The sequence below is a fragment of the Silene latifolia genome, chromosome 1 (assembly GCF_048544455.1).
Source record: "Silene latifolia isolate original U9 population chromosome 1, ASM4854445v1, whole genome shotgun sequence".
NCBI classification, from domain to species: domain Eukaryota; kingdom Viridiplantae; phylum Streptophyta; class Magnoliopsida; order Caryophyllales; family Caryophyllaceae; genus Silene; species Silene latifolia.
This window is the reverse complement of record NC_133526.1, coordinates 5,775,992-5,795,797: the sequence shown is the minus strand read 5'-3', so window position 1 is coordinate 5,795,797 and position 19,806 is coordinate 5,775,992. Positions and strand designations below refer to the sequence as shown.

General features: G+C 37.2%; 3 protein-coding genes and 2 long non-coding RNA genes across 8 annotated transcripts; 3 read left to right on the top strand and 2 right to left on the bottom strand.

The window, feature by feature from the left end:
- The first annotated feature begins 431 nt into the window (after nt 1–431).
- On the top strand, nt 432–961 carry LOC141647196 (uncharacterized). Its single transcript, XR_012545689.1, has 3 exons — nt 432–471; nt 557–638; nt 723–961. It is a non-coding gene; the product is annotated as an uncharacterized LOC141647196 (long non-coding RNA).
- A 1,963-nt stretch (nt 962–2,924) lies between these two features.
- LOC141629937 (F-box/kelch-repeat protein At3g06240-like) lies at nt 2,925–3,731 on the bottom strand. The gene has a single exon (XM_074442868.1). The coding sequence runs from the start codon at nt 3,729–3,731 to the stop codon at nt 2,925–2,927; it is 807 nt and encodes a 268-aa protein (XP_074298969.1).
- A 3,004-nt stretch (nt 3,732–6,735) lies between these two features.
- Nucleotides 6,736–7,987, top strand: LOC141629865 (F-box/kelch-repeat protein At3g23880-like). Its single transcript, XM_074442811.1, has one exon. It carries the CDS (start codon nt 6,803–6,805, stop codon nt 7,985–7,987), a length of 1,185 nt encoding a protein of 394 aa, XP_074298912.1. The 5' UTR covers nt 6,736–6,802.
- Nucleotides 7,988–9,873: 1,886 nt separating this feature from the next.
- LOC141629807 (F-box/kelch-repeat protein At3g23880-like) lies at nt 9,874–11,043 on the top strand. The gene has a single exon (XM_074442762.1). It carries the CDS (start codon nt 9,874–9,876, stop codon nt 11,041–11,043), a length of 1,170 nt encoding a protein of 389 aa, XP_074298863.1.
- A 3,525-nt stretch (nt 11,044–14,568) lies between these two features.
- On the bottom strand, nt 14,569–19,750 carry LOC141594900 (uncharacterized). Of its 4 annotated transcripts, XR_012522248.1 has the most exons (9): nt 19,666–19,750; nt 19,507–19,570; nt 19,138–19,415; nt 18,808–19,055; nt 18,585–18,726; nt 18,444–18,506; nt 17,668–17,755; nt 15,303–16,640; nt 14,569–15,010 (listed from the first exon to the last, which is right to left on the bottom strand). It is a non-coding gene; the product is annotated as an uncharacterized LOC141594900 (long non-coding RNA). The 4 variants fall into 4 exon arrangements; XR_012522246.1 differs by having other exon boundaries at nt 18,444–18,726; XR_012522247.1 differs by having other exon boundaries at nt 17,668–18,506.
- Nucleotides 19,751–19,806: the final 56 nt, after the last annotated feature.

The window sequence follows — 19,806 nt, the reverse complement described above, 5'->3', positions numbered from 1 at the left end:
ATAAGTCGAAACATCACTTTCCTTGGAGCATTGATCTGCCTTGGAGGCTAGGAGCTAGTGAGCTACTTCGATTGATGCGCGGGTTAGACTAGAATAATGTCCCGTGTAGTAAAGAAGATTACGGCTACGTTTGGTAAGGCATTTCAGATACCTAATTTGGTCAAATTAGCTTATTTGACCAAACTTTCAGATACCTTATTTTTTGTAAGCGTTTGACAAGTAGCTTATTTAGCCAAATAAGCTACCTGGAATGAAATGCTACCTAGAGTAGCATTTGAGATTTCAGGTACCTGTTTAGTGGGATTATTAGTGTACGTATAGTTTATGTAAGCCTATATAAAGGCCGTTAGTTTATGTTTAATAATTGAGCAAGTTTACGATTAACTTCTCCCTTTTTCTCTCTAATTATATTCCCTTTAAAAATTCTACATCCCCATCGTCTGGCTGAGATCAGGCGCTTTTTCGAGGACTGTATCCTTCTATATTTCTTTAAGACAGTCCAATAACTGTGCTTTTTCGAGAATTTTCTTAACTTATACGAGTAGTATGATGTTAGATAAGAAAAATGAGAACAAAGAAGTCGCAGTGGACGAATTTCTGCCAGCCAAGACTGCTCATCAAGCCATCCAACATTCAATGTAAGCTTATTAAATTGTTTCGAACTTGTTTAATAATGTCTGATATCTAATCTTTTCTTTGTTTCGATGTTGTTGAATTTTCAGGGATCTTTACGCGGAATATATCCTTCAGACGTTGAGGAGATAGGTGATGCAAGAAACTCTCACCGGCCATTCTTCTCCGTTGGTTTATGTGGTGAAGTCGGACATGTTTGTTTCTCAGAGTTGCTCGTTGAAGATTCAACGTCGTCTCATTCTCTTTTTATGTATTTTTTTTCCTCGTCTTCTGGTAACAAAAATCATTATGGGTCATCCGAAAATACTCTGGCCACAAGCGGGAGTCAGTCGAGCACACCAGGGAACGAAGTTATGTTTTTGCTAACAAGATTCATATACAATTTTTTGTTTGATTTTATTAAAAAAACCTCGTTTGATTACTCTCAAGTCTGCAATCCCGTATCTAGAATTCTTAACCAAATATAATTTCTTGATAATTTTGTGTGAATGATCAAATTGCTCATCAAGTTCATTTAGAAAGAATGATAACTGACTGAGACACCCAAAAAATGGAATAAGACAATAAATAACTGGGACGGCGAGACAGAGGGAGTAATCAAATGCTAAAACCTCGTACGATCCCAGGCCACTCAGTCGTTGATGATGTCGATAACTCCATCTACGGCGTGCCATCTTTTAGTCCGACCCAAAAGTTTCCGAAGCATATCAAATCATAACAAGGGAATCATCCTTTATAGTGATCGGCTTTCGAGGAACCCAAACTTATCGCACAAATAACATTATACCTCCAGTGGTACAATAGCATCATACAACCAAGTTATATCTTATCGAGCTTATGTGTAATTTTTTTTAGCTTTCTTAAAGTTAATTTTTTTTATGTTTAAGTGGGTGAGTTCAGAAATTTTATGGTATAGCTCGCGTTCTAGAGCATACAACTAGGTACAACTGGTTGTATGATCTATTAACTGAACTTATCTTACACTAGATTACAACATTATTTTTGGAAACTATTTTATGAAAAACACATTAGATTCCTTAGATTACAGTACACTATTTGGAAACTCAATCGAAATTAGAATCTTAGCAACGATCACCTTTCCTAAATGACCCAACCCAAACGTACTACCTCCAATTTTTTTTTTTTTTGACCTTAAACTTTATTTATTTTTGAGCTATGTGTATTTTTTTTTTGAGCTTATTAAAGTTTATAAGTTATATTTTAATTTAATTTTATTTCGTCAAAACTCAAATTTAACTAAACTTATATGTAATTGTTTTTGAGTTTTATTGTAATTTTTTAGAGTTTATTGTTTAAGTGAATAAATTCATAAACTTTATACTAGTAAAACTCGAAAACATTATTATATAGTTCGGGTTCTAGAGCATACAACTAGGTACAACTGGTTGTATGATCTATTAACTGAACTTATCTTACACTAGATTACAACATTATTTTTGGAAACTATTTTATGAAAAACACATTAGATTCCTTAGATTACAGTACACTATTTGGAAACTCAATCGAAATTAGAATCTTAGCAACGATCACCTTTCCTAAATGACCCAACCCAATCTTAGCAACGATCACCTTTACGCAGAATATATCCTTCAGACGTTGAGGAGATAGGTGATGCAAGAAACTCTCACCGGCCATTCTTCTCCGTTGGTTTATGTGGTGAAGTCGGACATGTTTCTCAGAGTTGCTCGTTGAAGATTCAATTATGTCGTCTCGTTCTCTTTTTATGTATTTTTTTTCTCGTCTTTGGGTAACAAAAATTATTATGGGTCATCCGAAAATACTCTGGCCACATTCTGGAGCCAGTCGAGCACTAGGGAAGTGATGTTTTTGGTAACAAGATTCATATACAATGTACTCCGTACTAAGCAATGGGAACTTGAGTTTCCTGTGCCATTTTTTGTTTGATTTTATAAAAAAAACCTCGTTTGATTACTCTCAAGTCTGCAATTCCGTATCTAGAATTCTAAACCAAATAGCATAATGTGGCCGCATACCATAAATCATAATGAGTCGACATTGGCTGCAATAGCGAAACAACTGAGATCAAACCGTGACAGCCAATTCCAAGATTATCAAACAAGTCCCAAACCAAAATCTAATTTTATCACCATAAATTACTTTTTAAGCGAAGAAAACATTTATTCTTGGATAAAAATATACTCCTTTTCGTCTCAATCATTTGTAAAAGTTAACAAACAAGTGAGACGGAAAGCGTACAAAGTAAACGACTGACCACATGATTTTTATGAGAAAACAAAATTCAAATTATATTAAGCTCCATCCTCAAGTTGTTGCAATTTTGTTAAGGAGCAACCTCCTGGAATCGCAACGAGGCTTGCAATACAAAGCTCGTATAATCCAGTCCTTCCCGATCTCTCTAGTTTGAATGGTATCCTTGTGTTATCTCGTTGATCATACCAAAAAAATTCAGCTGTGTCATCCCCTTCATCGCGAATAAGTAAACGATGATCACATCCGTCCTTGGAACGAGCAATTGGACATCGCCCGAATAAATCAAGAGAAAAATGAAACATCTTCTTCCATGAACCATATTCTTCCATCATCCAAACGTCACTCGAAACAATTTTATATTCACCAACATTTAAGAACAACCGTCCATCCAAATTTCCAAATTGTACATAACCACTCACTTGAACCGGTAAATTTAGGTCGTCTCTCCATTTCTCAGAAACGATATCAAAACGAGCAATTTTAAAATATTTGTATTCATGGGTAACAAGATAGTGTAGCATATTGTTTACATATATTGCTTCTCCTATGATTGTCCAATTACATCTTCCGGTTGAAACGCTGGTAGGAAGGTCGGTCCAGCTCCATAAACCTGTTTTCAAGCTGTATATACACACGGGTCTGTCATCCTCCGCGAAAACAAATTTAGTCACTATGATCTTATAGTCATCGTGTTCAATATCGTAACCAAAACCATATAATAAACCGGAGTCCGTCCATTTCCTCTCCGAGCAAGGAAGGATTGATTTGAAAGTTCGCGTTGTAGGGTTGCATATAAGGAAGCATCTAACGTTATAATCAGGCTTAGCGCCGGGATGAAAAATCATCTGACTAACTTCGAATAAAATCAAGCCATTGCAAAAGCCTACAGGATGTTTGTATCGGGGTAAATTAGAGTACCCTTAGGCCAATTCAATTGGATCCATTTCAAGGGATTATACATATCATCAACAATACTAATACTATGTGTATCAATACATACAAAGATACGATTGTGTTGTGAGTTTATTAGAAAACGAGAAGGGGAATTGCATAGAAATAATTGTCGTATTATTGATAATCGTTCGTGGTTCTACCAATACAATAAGATGTCGTATATATAGTAGACTTAGGATCTCCTATTAACGGAAACGCTATAAAATATAAATCAATATTATTCTCTACGATATATTACGATACCCTATTTCCTAAATATGAATATGTCGATATCTCGACATATACCGATATCTCGTAACAGAGTTGGATATGAGGGATTTGTTAAGATGGAGTTTAGCGAATAGAGGACTGTTGATAAGATTGTACCACTCTTTGCATACGCACCTCAAGCGTAAGACGGTTTTAGCCGGTAACCAAACCAGTATCTCTTGGATCACATCTAATGGTACTCGACAGATTAACATTGCGATCCTATAGTGTAAGGAAATTATGTTTACGATTCTTAATTACATCCTAAAAATCTCAGAGTATATATATAAACAATAGGAAGCATCTTTAATTTAGGAAAGTGATTGTTGCTAGGATTCTAATTTCCATTGGGTTTCCAAATATAATCGGGTTTTTCTGGGTTTCAACTCTAACTTGTCATGATATATTCTCAACAAAATTTCCCTAATTAGCTTATTATCACATGTTAGAACTTAGAAAACCCTTCATAAAATAATACTCCATACGTCTTAAATTAATCAAGTGGCTGATAATAAATAAGTTTTTATTTAATAAGAAACCGTCTCTTTTAAGGATTTGTGTTTACAGAAACATGCTCAACTTCACTAAATAAATTAGCATGCATGGAGGAATAATCGGTGCAAGTTTCTTATATCACCTATCTCTGAAGAATATATTATGGGCAAGGACTAAGGATCGGCTAAATTCAACAGTATACAAGCGAGAAAAGTCGATAATAGAAATGTATAGGTAGAGGTGGCATTCGGCTCATTCGGGCCGGGTTTGGGTCAGCTCAAGTCGGGCTAGGTCATTTCGGGTCAGCCTGCCCTTCCGGGCCGGGTAAGATTCAGGTCGTTATCGGGTTGGTTTATTTCAGGTCAAATGATGTATTGGGTCGGATCGGGTTTTGGTCGGGTCATTATCGAGTCCGGTTATTTTATCGCATTATTTCAATTTTTAATCATTAAATATAGTTTTTAACCATTATTTGGTTTAGTTACTTCATGAATAGGCCAAACATATCAATCTAAACACTCAATCACTTTCATTTTGATCAGTATTAAGCTTAATAATTGTCAGGTCGGGTCATTGATTATCCGGTTGTGTCAGGTTACGGGTCGTCATCGGGTCGAGTTGGTTTCGGGTCGCAAAATTCTCGGGTTTTAACGGGTCGGGTTTGCTCAGGTTCGAGACGGATTACTCGGGCCGGGTCATACTTGCCAGCTCTACATACAAGTGAGATAAGTTTATAAAAAAAAGGATGCCCACTTACGCCTGAGTACAAAGCGATCCAGGAGAGCGGATTCTCTGTCCTATTTTATATCCCATCTTGTGTCGCACTATACTCACCTTGTGACACATCATTAGTTTAAAAGAATTTAATTTGCTATCAATCTTATCGTGTGAATAATGATGTGTCGTAAGATAAAGACAATGGGACTGGAGATGAGACACAAAAGTGGGACATGTGATCTTGGATTAACATGAACCTACACCCGAGCTAATATAAATTCAAGTCATTTGTTTATCTTGGATTAAAATATCCTTCACAATGCATTAAAAAAGGTAAACAATAATTGAGACGGAAAGAATACAAAGTAAAAGACAACACTAAGCTACTTACTCCTTCAATTCCTGCAACTTTGTTAAGGAGCATCCTGGAATCTCAACTAAGCTTGCAATACAATGCATAATTGCAAATCGGTCTTTAGGAAATGGTTCTACCTCGAAGGTTTTAATTGTATTATCTCGTCGATCATACCATTTGAGAGCATCCTTATTATTAGATGAATAATCTTGAAATAATAAACGATGGCTTTCGTCAAACATAACGAGTCCTTACAATCTTATATTCTTACAGTTGTCGTGTTCACTATCTTAACCGAAACCACAACATATAAGGAAGGATTGATTTAAAAGTACGTGTTGTAGGGTTGCATATAAGGAAGTATTTAATCCCGTAATAAGCCTCCCCGGTACCAAAAATCGTCCCAGCAAGTTTGAAGCAAGCCAAACCATTGCAAGAGCCTACGGTATTTGTCTAATCATCAGTCATCACTTATGGTATCCTTAGGCCAATTCAATAGCTTCCGTTTAACGGGCTGATAAAGATCATCGACGACACAAAGGTAATTGCTAGTCCAGAAAAGGATACAATAATCGTTTTGCGAGTTTGGTTCGAGGGATTTGTTAATTAATATGGAATTTAATGAAGAAGGGGCTTTTGATAAGATTGTACCACTCTTTGCATACACATTTGAAACTAAGATGGATTTAGCCGGTAACAAACTCAGTATCTCTAGAATCAGATCTAATTGTACTCGACGGACTAACATTGCAATTTATGTTTATGATTCTTAATTACATCCTAAATCTCAAAAGTATATATATTAATATATAAACAATAGGAAGTATCTTTAATTTAGGAAAGTGATTGTTGCTAGGATTCTAATTTCCATTGAATTTCCAAGTATCATGCTGTAATCTAATGTGTTTTTCTAACATGTGCTCTAAATAGGGCACATGTTAAACATACATTAGATTACGACATGCTATTAATTAGAATCCTAGCAACAATCGCTTTCCTAAACTGAATATACTTCCTCTTGTATACATATGCGTTGAGATTAGGGTGTCATTAAGAGTCATAAACATAATTTCCTTACTGTTGGATCGGAAGATCTGATCCTAGAGATACGATACTGGTTTGGTTACCGTCACAAAATTTTGAGACATGAAGTGTCTAAAGACGACTCATTGTGTGCCATTAGATGTTATCCTCGAAATATTAGTTTGGTTACCAGTTAAATCTGCCCTACGCTTCAAGTGCGTAAGCAAAGAGTGGTACAATCTTATAAACACCCCTTTCTTCGCTAAACTTCAACTTAACAAATCCCTCAAACCCGACTCACGACACAATCGTATCCTTTTATGTAATGCTAATCGTAGCATTAGTATTGTTGATGATATTTATGATCCCTTGAAATGGATCAAATTGAATTGGCCTAAGGATACCGTAACAGGCGAGGACATCATATGTATTGTAGGCTCCTGCAATGGTTTGGTTTGCTTCAAAGTAATAAGACAGAATTGGCCTAACGATAACACTAAGTTTTATTATAAAGCTAGGTGCTTTCTTATATGCAACCCTACAACGCGTACTTTCAAATCAATCCTTCCTTGCTCGGAGACGAAATGGACGAATAATTTTATATCATATGGTTTTGGATACGATAGTGAACACGACGACTACAAGATTGTAGGGACTAGAAGTCGTTGGAGGGTTGATGACGGAGAAAGGCATGTGTTTATATACAGCCTGAAGACTGATTTATGGAGCTCTCCTACCCCTCTTACTCTCGTTTCAACCGAGAGACGATGTTTGACAATAATCCAAAGGCCAGCAATATTAGTAAACGATATGCTACACTATCTTGTTTCCTTTGTGACACAAGGCCCCATCAATGAATATAAAATAGCTCGGTTTGATGTTGTTTATGAGAAATGGAGAGACGATCTAAGGTTACCGGTTAAAGTGAATGGTCATGTACGAGTTGGAGAGTTGGATGGACGGTTATACTTACATGTTGGTGAATATGGTATTGAATCAAGTGAGATTTGGATGATGGAAGAGTATGGTTCATGGAAGAAGATGTTTCATCTTCCTAAAGAAGTATACAAAATATTGCCAATTGCTCTTTCAAAAGACGGATCCCATCGTTTATTTATTCGTGACTATTACAATTACAGTCCTCGACTCTTTTGGTATGATCAACGAGATAACACTAGGACATCATCATTCACACTAAATACATTATTGCCGGGGAATGGAGGATCATTCAAGCTTTGTATTGCAAGCCTCGTTGCCATTCCTGGGTGCTCCTTAACTAAATTGCAACAACTTGAGGATGGTGCTTAATGTTGTCTTTACCTTTCATAGATTTTTTTAATAATGTGATCATGCTATTAAATTTTATTTTGTCTGTTCATTTCTAAATCAACCGTAACAGACGGCTATTTGTAGTTTTTGCTATATTTGCGGCTAATTTCGACTCAATTTTATCATAATGATTGATTTGTTCACCTTATAGTAATATTGCAGCATTTGGACATGTTTCTGAAAGCTACTTGTTTGTTTTGCTGTCTGAACTTAGTTGTTTCGTGATAGATTAACCATATCAACCAAAACGTTAAATGATGGTTGAGGCACAACTATTATATTTATTCTTAATACGCTCCTTACTCGAGTGCCCATTGGGCTCGAAGAGTGGTTAGTGCGCAGACCCCTCATGCCATGTGCTTAATTTTCATTTCGTGAGTTATTATAGGCTGCCAGGATTTGAACCCGTGACCACTTGGTCACACTGGCCCTGATACTATGATAGATGAACCATATTAACCAAAACCTTAAGGCGATGATTTAGGCCCAACTATTATATTTAATCTTAATATTTCGCTATAAATGTGGCCATTATAATAAACTCATACTGCAGGGCACTAAACTAAAAAAAATCATGATAACTAGGTCGAAACCAATGGCAATGGTTAACCCAATATATCATCTTTACACTAATGATTGTGTTTTATTCATGCATTTAGAGTGTTTAGATGGCTACAATGACCGAATCCGATAAAGTACCATCTCGTCAATATACTATTTCATTTTAAGCAAAAGGGTCGGGTCATTTAATTTCAAGTCAATCCGCTTGCTCCCAAGTTGAAACTGACTCTTCTAAACCAAGTATATAAATTTAAGGGTTATTTCATGAGAGTAATCTAAATTATGTCTCCTATTCTCATATTAATCCATGCTCTATTTCATTTTAAGCAAAAGGGTGCTCCTTAACAAAATTGCAACAAGTTGAGGATGGTGCTTAATGTTGTCTTTACCTTTCTTAGATTTTTTTAAGAGTATACTATTTCATTTTAAGCAAAAGGGTCGTGTCATTTTATTTCAATAAGTCAATCCGCTTGCTCCCAAGTCGCTACTGAGAAATTTCATCAATATATTATTTGCATTCAATATAACTATAAGTACAACTCTACACGTGTTAGGAATTTCTGCCTTGAATTTGTGTCGAAGACGGATTAAACTAAAGGCGAGACGAAGAAGGCATGTCCATAACTTCCGTGAGTCTCGTGTTTAACTGACTTCAAACTTTGTGTTTGATATTCTTCGGCTAAGTTTCTACATGCTGACTTGCTGGGACTTTGGTTTTGGAATTTAAGTGGGCCTTCCCACTTTCCAAGTTTGGACGTGATATTTCAGCGACTTAAGGAAATTATTTACTTAATTTCTTATTAGTCTATATTTCTTTATTAGCTTCTATAGAAGAAAACTCAGTTTGTTTCGGGCTTTATTATTGGTGTTCGTCTGTCTTTGAAGATCGGAGGAGTTTGTTCAGATCTTGGTAGGCCTCAAGATTATAATTCGGCTTCAATTTTTTTGGGTCAGTCGTTGAAAAAACGACTCCTCTAATCCGAGTATATAAATTTAATTCTATCATTTTTTATGCGTACACTCTCTCTCCTTACCGCAATCTAAAAGCCGGTACTAACTCGATGCTTTAAGTTCTGTTGAATTTAATTTTTGCATCCCCCGTCTACAATTTCTAGATATGCCACTGCTTGCTTATGGAGTTATGGAAAGACAATAAACTTTTGTTAACCTCTCGTCTACCATAAATATAATTAGAATCCTAACATCAATCAAACACCTTCCTAGATTAAATAAAATTTCTGCTGCTACAGCTTGTCTTATCTTTGATTAAGAATCTAAAAATTTAATAACCCTATACAGTTGTAATGGCAGCCCCTCGAATACCATTAGACCTGATTTTCGAGATACTGGTCTGGTTACCGACTGTATTCATCCTACGGTTCAAGTGCGTATGCAAAGATTGGTACAATCTTATCAACAGTCCCACCTTCATTAAACTCCATCTTAACAAGTCCCTCGAACCCAACTCGCAACACGATTGTATGCTTCTCTGGATTACTAGTAATACCCTTTGTGGCGTTGATGATCTTTATCAGCCTGTTAAAGCGATAAAATTGAATTGGCCTAAGGATACCGTAAACGATGGTGATTCTGTATATTTTGTAGGCTCTTGCAATGGTTTGGTTTGCTTCAAAATTATTAGGAGTCGTGAATATACCAATTACGGGCTTAGCAGATTCCTTATATGCAACCCTACAACTCGTACGTTCAAATCGATCCTTCCTTCAATGGAGAAGAAATGGACGCAAAGTTTCATATCATGTGGTTTTGGTTACGATAGTGTACACGACGACTATAAGATCGTAGTTACTAGTTGTAGTTTGGGAGTGACTAACAAATATGTGTGTACATACAGCTTAAACACTGATTTATGGAGCGGTTCCTCCACCCCTACCCGCGTTCCAACCGGAAGAAATTGGACAATCAATAGCGAAGCAATATACGGAAACAATAATATGCTATATTATCTTGTTCTTTATTCTGAGATAGAAGACCTCACCAGTGATGATTATCGAATTGCTCGTTATGATGTCGTTTCTGAGAAATGGAGAGATGACCTAAGTATACCGCCGGTTCAACTTTTTAAGTTTCATCATTTTGTACAACTTGAGAAGTTGAATGGATTGTTATACTTACATGTTGCTGATCATCGTGTTAGATCGAGTGAGTTTTGGATGATGGAGGAACATGATGGTTCATGGAAAAAGATGTTTGATATTTCTGGAGACTTATACATGCATCATCTAATTGCTCGTTCAAAGGATGGACACCGTCTTCTACTTATTCAATATTTTCACAGTGAAGGAACTCAACTCTTTTGGTATGATCAACGAGATAACACAAAGACACCATTTAAACTAGCAGAGACAATGCCGAGGAACAGAGAATCATACGAGCTTTGTATTGCAAGCCTCGTTGCGATTCCAGGAGGTTGTTCCTTAACTAAATTGCAACAACTTGAGGAAGGCGCTTAGTGTTGTCTTTCTTTTCCTTCTCGTCTTCCAGGTCATTTAATTAATAATAGCCTGCGTAAGGTTGTGTACCTCTGACCTCCTTAACGGGCCCATCATTTTTATATAAAGCCACATTCAATAATCTCTATTTAAGCCTAAGATGATGAAACTACTGCTTATATATATTTGAAGGGCTTATAAAATATTCCAATTTTAAAAATCCAACAATTGTTAGAGATTACTAGCACACTCCCTTGTTGATGATGTCGAAATATAACTCCATCTTTGGTGCCTTCTTTCGATACAATCTTAAAACTTCTGATGTTGTTTTATCCGAGCACATGCCATTGGTCTGACGCCTATGATCAATGCCATTGTTTTCTCAGTTGTCTCGCTATTGCAGACAATGTTCAAAATAATAGAGATTTATACGTTTGACTTAATAATGATTAATGAAGTTACTACGCCATATAATGGTTAAAAACTAAATTTAATTGTCAAAAAGTGACATAATACAATGAAGTAACCGGGCTCGATATTGACCCGGTCCAAACCGATACATCACTTGACCCGAAATAAATTGACCCGATAACGGTCCGAACCCGACCCGACCCGACCCGAAAGGGTGGCTGACCCGAACTCGACTTGGCTGATCCGATTGCCACCTCGGCCTAACTCATCGTACACTAGATTACATGGTTACTACAGCATTATATTTGGAAAGTGCACCAATCGTTGGTTGGCGCAGTGGTAGCATGGGGCTGCGCTTGGTAGGGAGGTCTGCGGATCGATCCCCCACAACTGCGATTGGGAGGGGCTTAAATACCGTAATCCTTGGACACGCCCCGAAATCCGGATTAGTCGGCCCAATGTGGTTCGGATTACCGGATGGTTTAGACCCAAAAAAAAATATTTGGAAAGTGTGATATAAATATCACATTAAATTTAATAGCAAGATATTTGGAAACGCAATTGAAATTAGAGTCCTAGCAACAATCACCTTCCTAAACTCAATAATATACCAAACTTTCGGTGGTATACATATATGCTTTGAGATTTAGGGTATCATTAAGAATTAGTATAAACATAATTTCCTAACTATTGGTTCGGAATGGTAGACCGTCGAGTACCATTAGATGTGATCCTAGAGATACTGGTTTGGTTACCAGCTAAATCCGCCCTACGGTTCAAGTGCGTATGCAAAGAGTGGTACGATCTTATAAACACCCCCTTCTTCGTAAACTTCAACTTAACAAATCTCTCAAACCCGACTCACGACACAATTGTATCCTTATAGGTGACGATACACTAGGTATAATTAGTATTGTTGATCTTTATGATCCCTTGAAATGGATCAAATCGAAATGGCCTAAGGATACCGTAACAAACGAGGACATCATAAGTAAGGTAGGCTCCTGCAATGGCTTGGTTTGTTTCAAAGTTGCACTAAGTCAGAATTGGCCTAACGAAACCACTAGGTCTTTTAATAATGTTAGGTGCTTCCTTATATGCAACCCTACAACGCGTACCTTCAAATCAATCCTTCCTTGCTCAGAGACGAAATGGACGAAGGATTGTATATCATATGGTTTTGGTTACGATAGCAAACACAACGACTACAAGATTGTAGGGACTAGAAGTTGTTGGAGGGTTGATGACGGAGACAGGCATGTGTTTATATACAACCTGAAGACTGAGTTATGGAGCTCTCCTACCCCTCTTACTCTCGTTTCAACCGAGAGACGATGTTTGACAATAATCAAAAGCCCAGCAATATTAGTAAACGAAATGCTACACTATCTTGTGACAGAAGGCCGCATCAATGAATATAAAATTGCTCGGTTTGATGTTGTTTATGAGAAATGGAGAGATGATTTAAGGTTACCGGTTAAAGTGAATGGTGATGTAGAACTTGGAGAGTTGGATGGACGGTTATGCTTACATGTTGGTGAATATGATATTGAATCAAGTGAGATTTGGATGATGGAAGAATATGGTTCATGGACGAAAATGTTGCACCTTCCTAAAGCTGTATACAAAGTATTGCTAATTGCTCTTTCAAAAGACGAATCCAATCGTTTATTTATTTACGACTATTACACTGTTTACGATAACACAGCTGAACTCTATTGGTATGATCAACGAGATAACACAAGGATACCATTCAAACTAGAGAGACCGGGAAGGACTGGATCATACATGCTTTGTATTGCAAGCCTCGTTGCGATTCCAGGAGGTTGCTCTTTAACTAAATTGCAACAACTTGAGGATGGACCTTAATGTTGTCTTTACCTTTCTTAGATTTTTTTAATAATGTGATCATGCTATTAAATTTTATTTTGTTCGTTCATTTCAAAATCAGCCGTCACAAGCGGCTATTAGTTGTTTTTGCTATAATTGCGGGCCTATTTTTGAGGCTAATTTCGACTCAATTTTATCATAATGTTTGATTTAATTTGTTCACCTTATAGTAATACTGCAGCATTTGGACATGTTTCTGAAACCTACTTGTTTGTTTCGCTGTCTGAACTTGGTTGTTTCGCTATAAATCCGATAAAAGTACCCTCTCGTCAATCTGGTTGCTCTCAAGTCGCTACTGAGAAATCTCATCAATATATACGGGTATATTTTTTTGTATTAGTTGTTTTTGCTATAACTAGTTGTTGCTCCGCGCCCTACCGGGCGCGGTGCCCCAATTCGGTCAATCGTATAAACGATATAGCTATGAAATATCGTTGATGGAGTGAAAGACGGAATTAACGTTCACAACTAATAGCGTAGAAAGCGATCAACACTATTTTTGTGCCCCATACAATTTATAAACCGAGGAATAAATAGTCAGCTTAATCTGTATAATTCAAAGTTTTTAGCTGAACACGTTATTATTGCTTTATTACCAATAGTTAGTCTACAAATTGAACGTATAATTATATGTACACAATTAGCGACGGATGACATAGCCTGTGTATGCAAACCGATCATATAAATACTTTTATAGGCGTTGGCGTTAACAATTTAACATCTATTCTTCTGTGTAATCGTCCTGTCTTACGGTCTCTGATGTCCTTAGTTTTCTGTACATGCTGTAGCATTTGTGTGTGTCTCATTTAAAGTATGTCGTAGCATTTGTGTGTCTGATTAAAAGTAGATGCGACTTTACGATGGCGCGGATAATATGAGAATGTTTATAATTTATCTCCTTCCAGGGCACAAATATCAGTAAACCGATTGATCAGCATATAGCAATCCCCAAATTTCTGACCGTTCACGTTATCGTTAACGGAAAGGAAGGTACAGTGTACACACCTTCTAACGTCTACCGTAGTTGTAAATACGCACATACATTTGTATTCAAAGCAAATGTGGTGGCAGATGATGTGAGATGTCTTGCCCGACACCATTTTATAAACAACTGCTATTAATATGTGGAAGTGCAGCGCCTAGATCCGGTCTGTTTAATTTAGTATTGGCAGTATCTTGTATAATATATGTAATATCTAACTGACAAGACGACGTATCGTACGCTAGCGAGTAGGGCGCAAGGCATAACAATAAAGGAAGTTAGCAATTTGTAAAGGCTGGAAATACAACTACTTCTAATTACCTTGAAACACTTCATACTTGCATCAGGATACATAGGTGACCAATAGAGGCATCGCACTTGCGAGCGTAGTGGCAAGATTAACAAACACACAACGACAAACAACAATTTACACCTACAAAATACAAAGAACAAACTAACTGTTCGACAATTTTATTTAACAATGGAGCTGGTATAACAAAGCTTGACTTTATACGTCTATCCAGTGTAACGCCTTGCTTGGTCAATGAAGTTGAAGACTGAGAAAATACGATTGCGAATGCTAAACTTGTAGCCCAAATTGGAAGCAACTCAAGTATGGCCTTTGCTTCTTCAACTTTGCTTGTGCTGCAAGAAGCTTCTTCTAATTCCGACAACTCAGGCCTAAGAAGAGCTTTATCAAGAAACCTAGTAATATAGAGATGAAGCAAATCAGCTCATACATACCTCTATTATCTGACATTATAGGATTTTCAATTCTCTTTTCAACTGTTAAACCACTTAATAACCTTAATCCTTAAACAAGAAATTCAAAGGCGAGTATAATGAGAGTGCGGAATAATTTCAATCACCTTGCCCCCAAGGTCCAGTAAATAAAGACATTAAAGAAATAGCACACCTTTTCAACTTACTTGGCCAACAATCATAGTAATATTAATGACAATCCTATGCTACTTATCCAGAAAGTAATGTCATTTACCTTGATTGTTCAGATACATGATTAGTCAAGATTCTTCGAGTCTTGTTTGATTCCGCGAGAACAAAATGCCTGGCATTCCAATATCTTGCTGCAATTTTAACGAACGGACTTCATCCTTCCCATTTCTCAATGAAGCGGTATGTCAAAGTTTCAAGGAAAAAAATGAATAGCGCACGGGATTCCAAATCCAAGGCACCAACTAAGGTTTTCCTGGACATAGTTTAAGACTCCAATGCCTAGCAAACCACCAGTCCACACCCCAACATATCACCAATTAAAGAATGAGCTTTTGGTTTGCTCTGCATAGGATCGTCTCCATCGAACTGATCAGCCCCAAAAGACTGAACACAAGGCTCGTACCCACCTTGCGCAATACCGACCAGATAAAGAGCAAAAAAGAATGTAATTATTGTTTGAATATCATGTGAACATCCAAGGATGTCCTTTGTGCTGCTTTCACAGCTAAGGGAAGGCAGCATTGCAAACATAGTTAACAATTTCAGGCCCTATTAATTATTGCATATCATCAAAAACTTTAGTAACGTACCAATATTATAGCCTTAATAGTTCTCCTTCCATTTAACTTAAATAGCAAATAAAGACTTCCTAGTAGTTACTCAAGAAAAGACACTAATAAAGGTAAAATAAATTTACTAAAATATCACAAAATATTTATCCATGTTTCGCCATAAGCTTAAAGTCTAACACCAATATTTTCGTAAATACTTCTTCAAGAAAAGAAAATACACTAACTGTTTTCTAAATTTCTACAGAATTAGCTAAATATACACACATTTAGGTTCAAACTAAGATTCGATACCATGGTTCTATACCAGTTACTAACACTCGAAAAAAACACCAGCACCTATATCGCAAATGGTCAACACTCATGACTAAACAGCAAATTATTTCATGTTCACCATCTCCAGTTTGCAGCCGTGAAGATCAGGAGTTCAATTGTTCGGCTACGGTTTTGCAATCCTAGATATCAAAAAGTTCTCTAATTTGGACACGGTTCGTCATATCTGAGTTTCAGTCAACACTATTTATAGCATGACATCAACCTCTAATTAAAGAAATACATCAACCTCTAATTAAATAAATACTGACACTCCATAACACCTCTCCACATTCAAAATCAAAATCAAAATCCATTTTCTTCCTCCAAGGCAAATAAAAATCCCTCCAGAACACCACTGCACAACAGCCCTCCTATTTTGCTAGCCAAACACGTCGTTAAGTGTTATTTGCATTCAAGCATATATGATTGATTTTCATTTATGAGTCACTTAGAGAGGTTCTGTAGCAACGGCCAGAAACGTTGACCTCTGGAGATCCCTTTTGCAAGAGCCGAGCAGAAATTAGCATATGTGCATACGAGTGATGTTGGAGAAGATTTAAAAAAAAGTGAAAATAATTAATACAGTATAAAACATGGACAATTGAAAAGCTCTTGCCAATAATTAAAACCATAGATAATATACCTATTATTGTCCCTACCACCATAACCAGCATCATTACTGCCTTTATAGCCTCCTATAAGGGTGTAAACCATGGAGGATTGAAAAGCTCTCCCCAATAATAAAACCATGGATAATATGAGGAACTATCTACTCTAGGGTGTAAACAAGACATACATGCTAGACGAGATCGATTTGGTCAATCTCGCTTTGAGTTTGTTAAACCGAAAATGAGATCGTGCTTGACCAAATCCAAGTTGAGACTGGGCTTAGTAAGCCTTTCATAAGAAAAGCTCTTCCCGGTTCATTATCACCTTTCTATTCAAATTTTGTACATTATAATATAACCGTCATCAATTGCTCCCTCAATTTCAGACAATAAGCCTCATTTATCCTTTTTCAATTAGGAGAATTATAAACGGAGTTTGATTTAATTTAAAAGCTTGAAAAAATGAATTCGGCTAAGTGTGCCTTTGTCTGAGTAGAGCTTGAGCTCAAATTTCTAAGATGAACTTGAGCTTCATATAAGCTCGATTACACCACTAAAGCACTAATCGATTAAACCTTTCCAAAAGCAGTCGAACTGTAAAAATTCCATTCATTATCTAGCTAAAAGAAATTGCTCTTGCCCGGATGATCTAACCAAAAGCATTAGCTCCTACCAACCAGATTTGGACACTTTCTCTAAAACAATTTCAAAACACCAAATCTCGAGTTAACACACTTAACTCATATAAGTATGGTGGTACCAACTCCGTACCACTAACTTATATTCCTAAACGAACCGAGAACATTATTCCCAAAATGATTCGACATCGACTAAAATAGACTTTTACCTGACCATCAACAAGAGGTTTAGCAAACTGCACCAAAAAAAGAAACAAGAGGTTTAGCAAAATTAACACCTTTCGAGGTCGTAAACGCATCAAAATCACCCTCAAATTTCTGCTTCGACACCTCTACATCAAAATCAAATATCTGCATCACCAAAATCTGCAAATAGCCAAGTAGTGTTATTTTCTAATTGGAATGATTTAAATAAATTAGTTTTTGGGTCATGCTTGGATGTTCAGTTGTTCACTTGGGGTCTGAGATCAGGTTTACCAAGTCTTGCAACAAAACCAAAATATCATTTTCAAAATAACATACTGAAACTTGTTTTTTTTTAAGGAATCACACCAGAGATATATGACGCCTTAGGCCATACAAAATGTATATTGGAGGCATGGTGTTATATCTGAAAACATTAGCATAACATTTTTTTTAACAAACAATAGTAATAATGCAAGGATGTGAAGTGCAATGAGTCAATGAGGAATCATGGTGACATGGAGCGAAGTGAAAGAGCACGTCTCATGAACAGGAGGAGAAGACACATCATTTTTGCAAACGACACTTTATTTTCAAAATACAGAATACCTTGCTTTAAATTTTAAAGAGTTCTTAGATAAAAGGTATGGATAAAGACACGATAAAGGTATGAGAAGCTCAAAATATGAAATTTGCACAACGGTACCGCCGACGCATTATTCGAAGCTGCCAAGATAAAATAGGCACTTCCTTTCAACGGGGACTGTGGTGATCATTATCTGTCAGCGCAGTCCAGGTAAAATTGTCCATAAGGCTAACTTACGCAAACAATTTACATTAGGTTCGAAAGAAATCACGTGTAAAAGCTTACTATTCAACATTAGCAAATGCATTGGCACCGCGCATTTACGAGCACCACTACAGCAGTAGTTGCCTATCGGTAGAGCAACGTAAACAAATTAGTATCAAATGAGAGAAAAAACAGCACATTTAAGGCTAACTAAACAAGTACCTGAGTTCCGGAACATCTAAATAGCAATACCACTGGTGTAGAGCGGATTCTATTACCGCTAGGCGCCTACCCTGGTAGTAGCAAACAATTGACTCCTCTTTGAGTAATCCCAAACCGCAATAGCACCATCCTCGATGCCAACCTAGGAAAGATGAGATATAAACTGTAAGCAAACGAAGCTGTATGGAAGCACAAGGCACAGATACTGCATTAGGCTGCTAACCAACTTGGGGAGCTCGACCTAGTAACCCGCATACTGACACCAGCACAGCAATTGTCGCTAGTTAGCGGTGGAACAATGTAAACAGATTAGTAGGCGCAAAACCAGTAAACGCTGCGCGCAGGTTAGCAAAACCAGGTGTGTGATCTTGTGAGGACGGGACGAGCGCAAAACTTAAATGTGTTGTGAAGAGCAAATAGTTGTTCCGCCTCAGCATTGTCGTAATTGCACCGATAGCTGTGAATGCATCCCTGCAAAGCTAATCTCGAAGTAATTAACAGTAGGACAAATAGGAGAAAAGTCACAATCAATTGACGCAGAACACATTATTACCGGTTCATAGTCCTTACCAGCAACAATTACTTGCCTCGGTACCACGCATGGACAGGGCACAACCACAGTAAAAGAAATCACAAAACGTGAAGCTACAAAGGTAGATCATTTTCTATGGTAGGTAGATCATTTTCTATGGTGGGCAGAATCAGTATCTATCCACCCAGAGAGGCCATTCCCCAAGTGTTGGCACAACCAGTGAGGGCGTCAGCTCTAAACGCGTTGCCAGGATCAAATAGGCACCCCCTCATGCAGCGCTGGACCGCGATAATCACCAACTGCAAGCACAAACCAAGGATACCTATCAAAAAGAGAACATTCACGAATGATTTACATTAGTTAAGCACGAAATCACGTGTTAAAGCTTACCATTCAACAGCAGCAAATGCATCGGCACTACGCATTCATGCGTCACCACTGCAGCATAATACATCTGCCATTAGAGGAACGTAAACAGCTTAGAATACACCGAGAAAGATAAACCAGCAGTATTCAGGCTAACTAAACCAGGTCTTGAGTTTCAAATACCAGTCACGTTTGCCAATCTAATCTGGTTTCCTAGATAGTGTGGGCTTCCGGCAAATATACCAGGGATGCAACAGTATTCAGCTGAAAACAGACATCTAGATAGCTGAGATATAGGAAATAGACAATTATACTGTAAGAGAA

What these genes read in the sequence shown, in the direction of transcription:
- LOC141629865 (XM_074442811.1), top strand. Translation starts at nt 6,803, where the DNA reads ATGAAGTGTCTAAAGACGACTCATTGTGTGCCATTAGATGTTATCCTC.
- LOC141629937 (XM_074442868.1), bottom strand. Translation starts at nt 3,731, where the DNA reads ATGATTTTTCATCCCGGCGCTAAGCCTGATTATAACGTTAGATGCTTC.
- LOC141629807 (XM_074442762.1), top strand. Translation starts at nt 9,874, where the DNA reads ATGGCAGCCCCTCGAATACCATTAGACCTGATTTTCGAGATACTGGTC.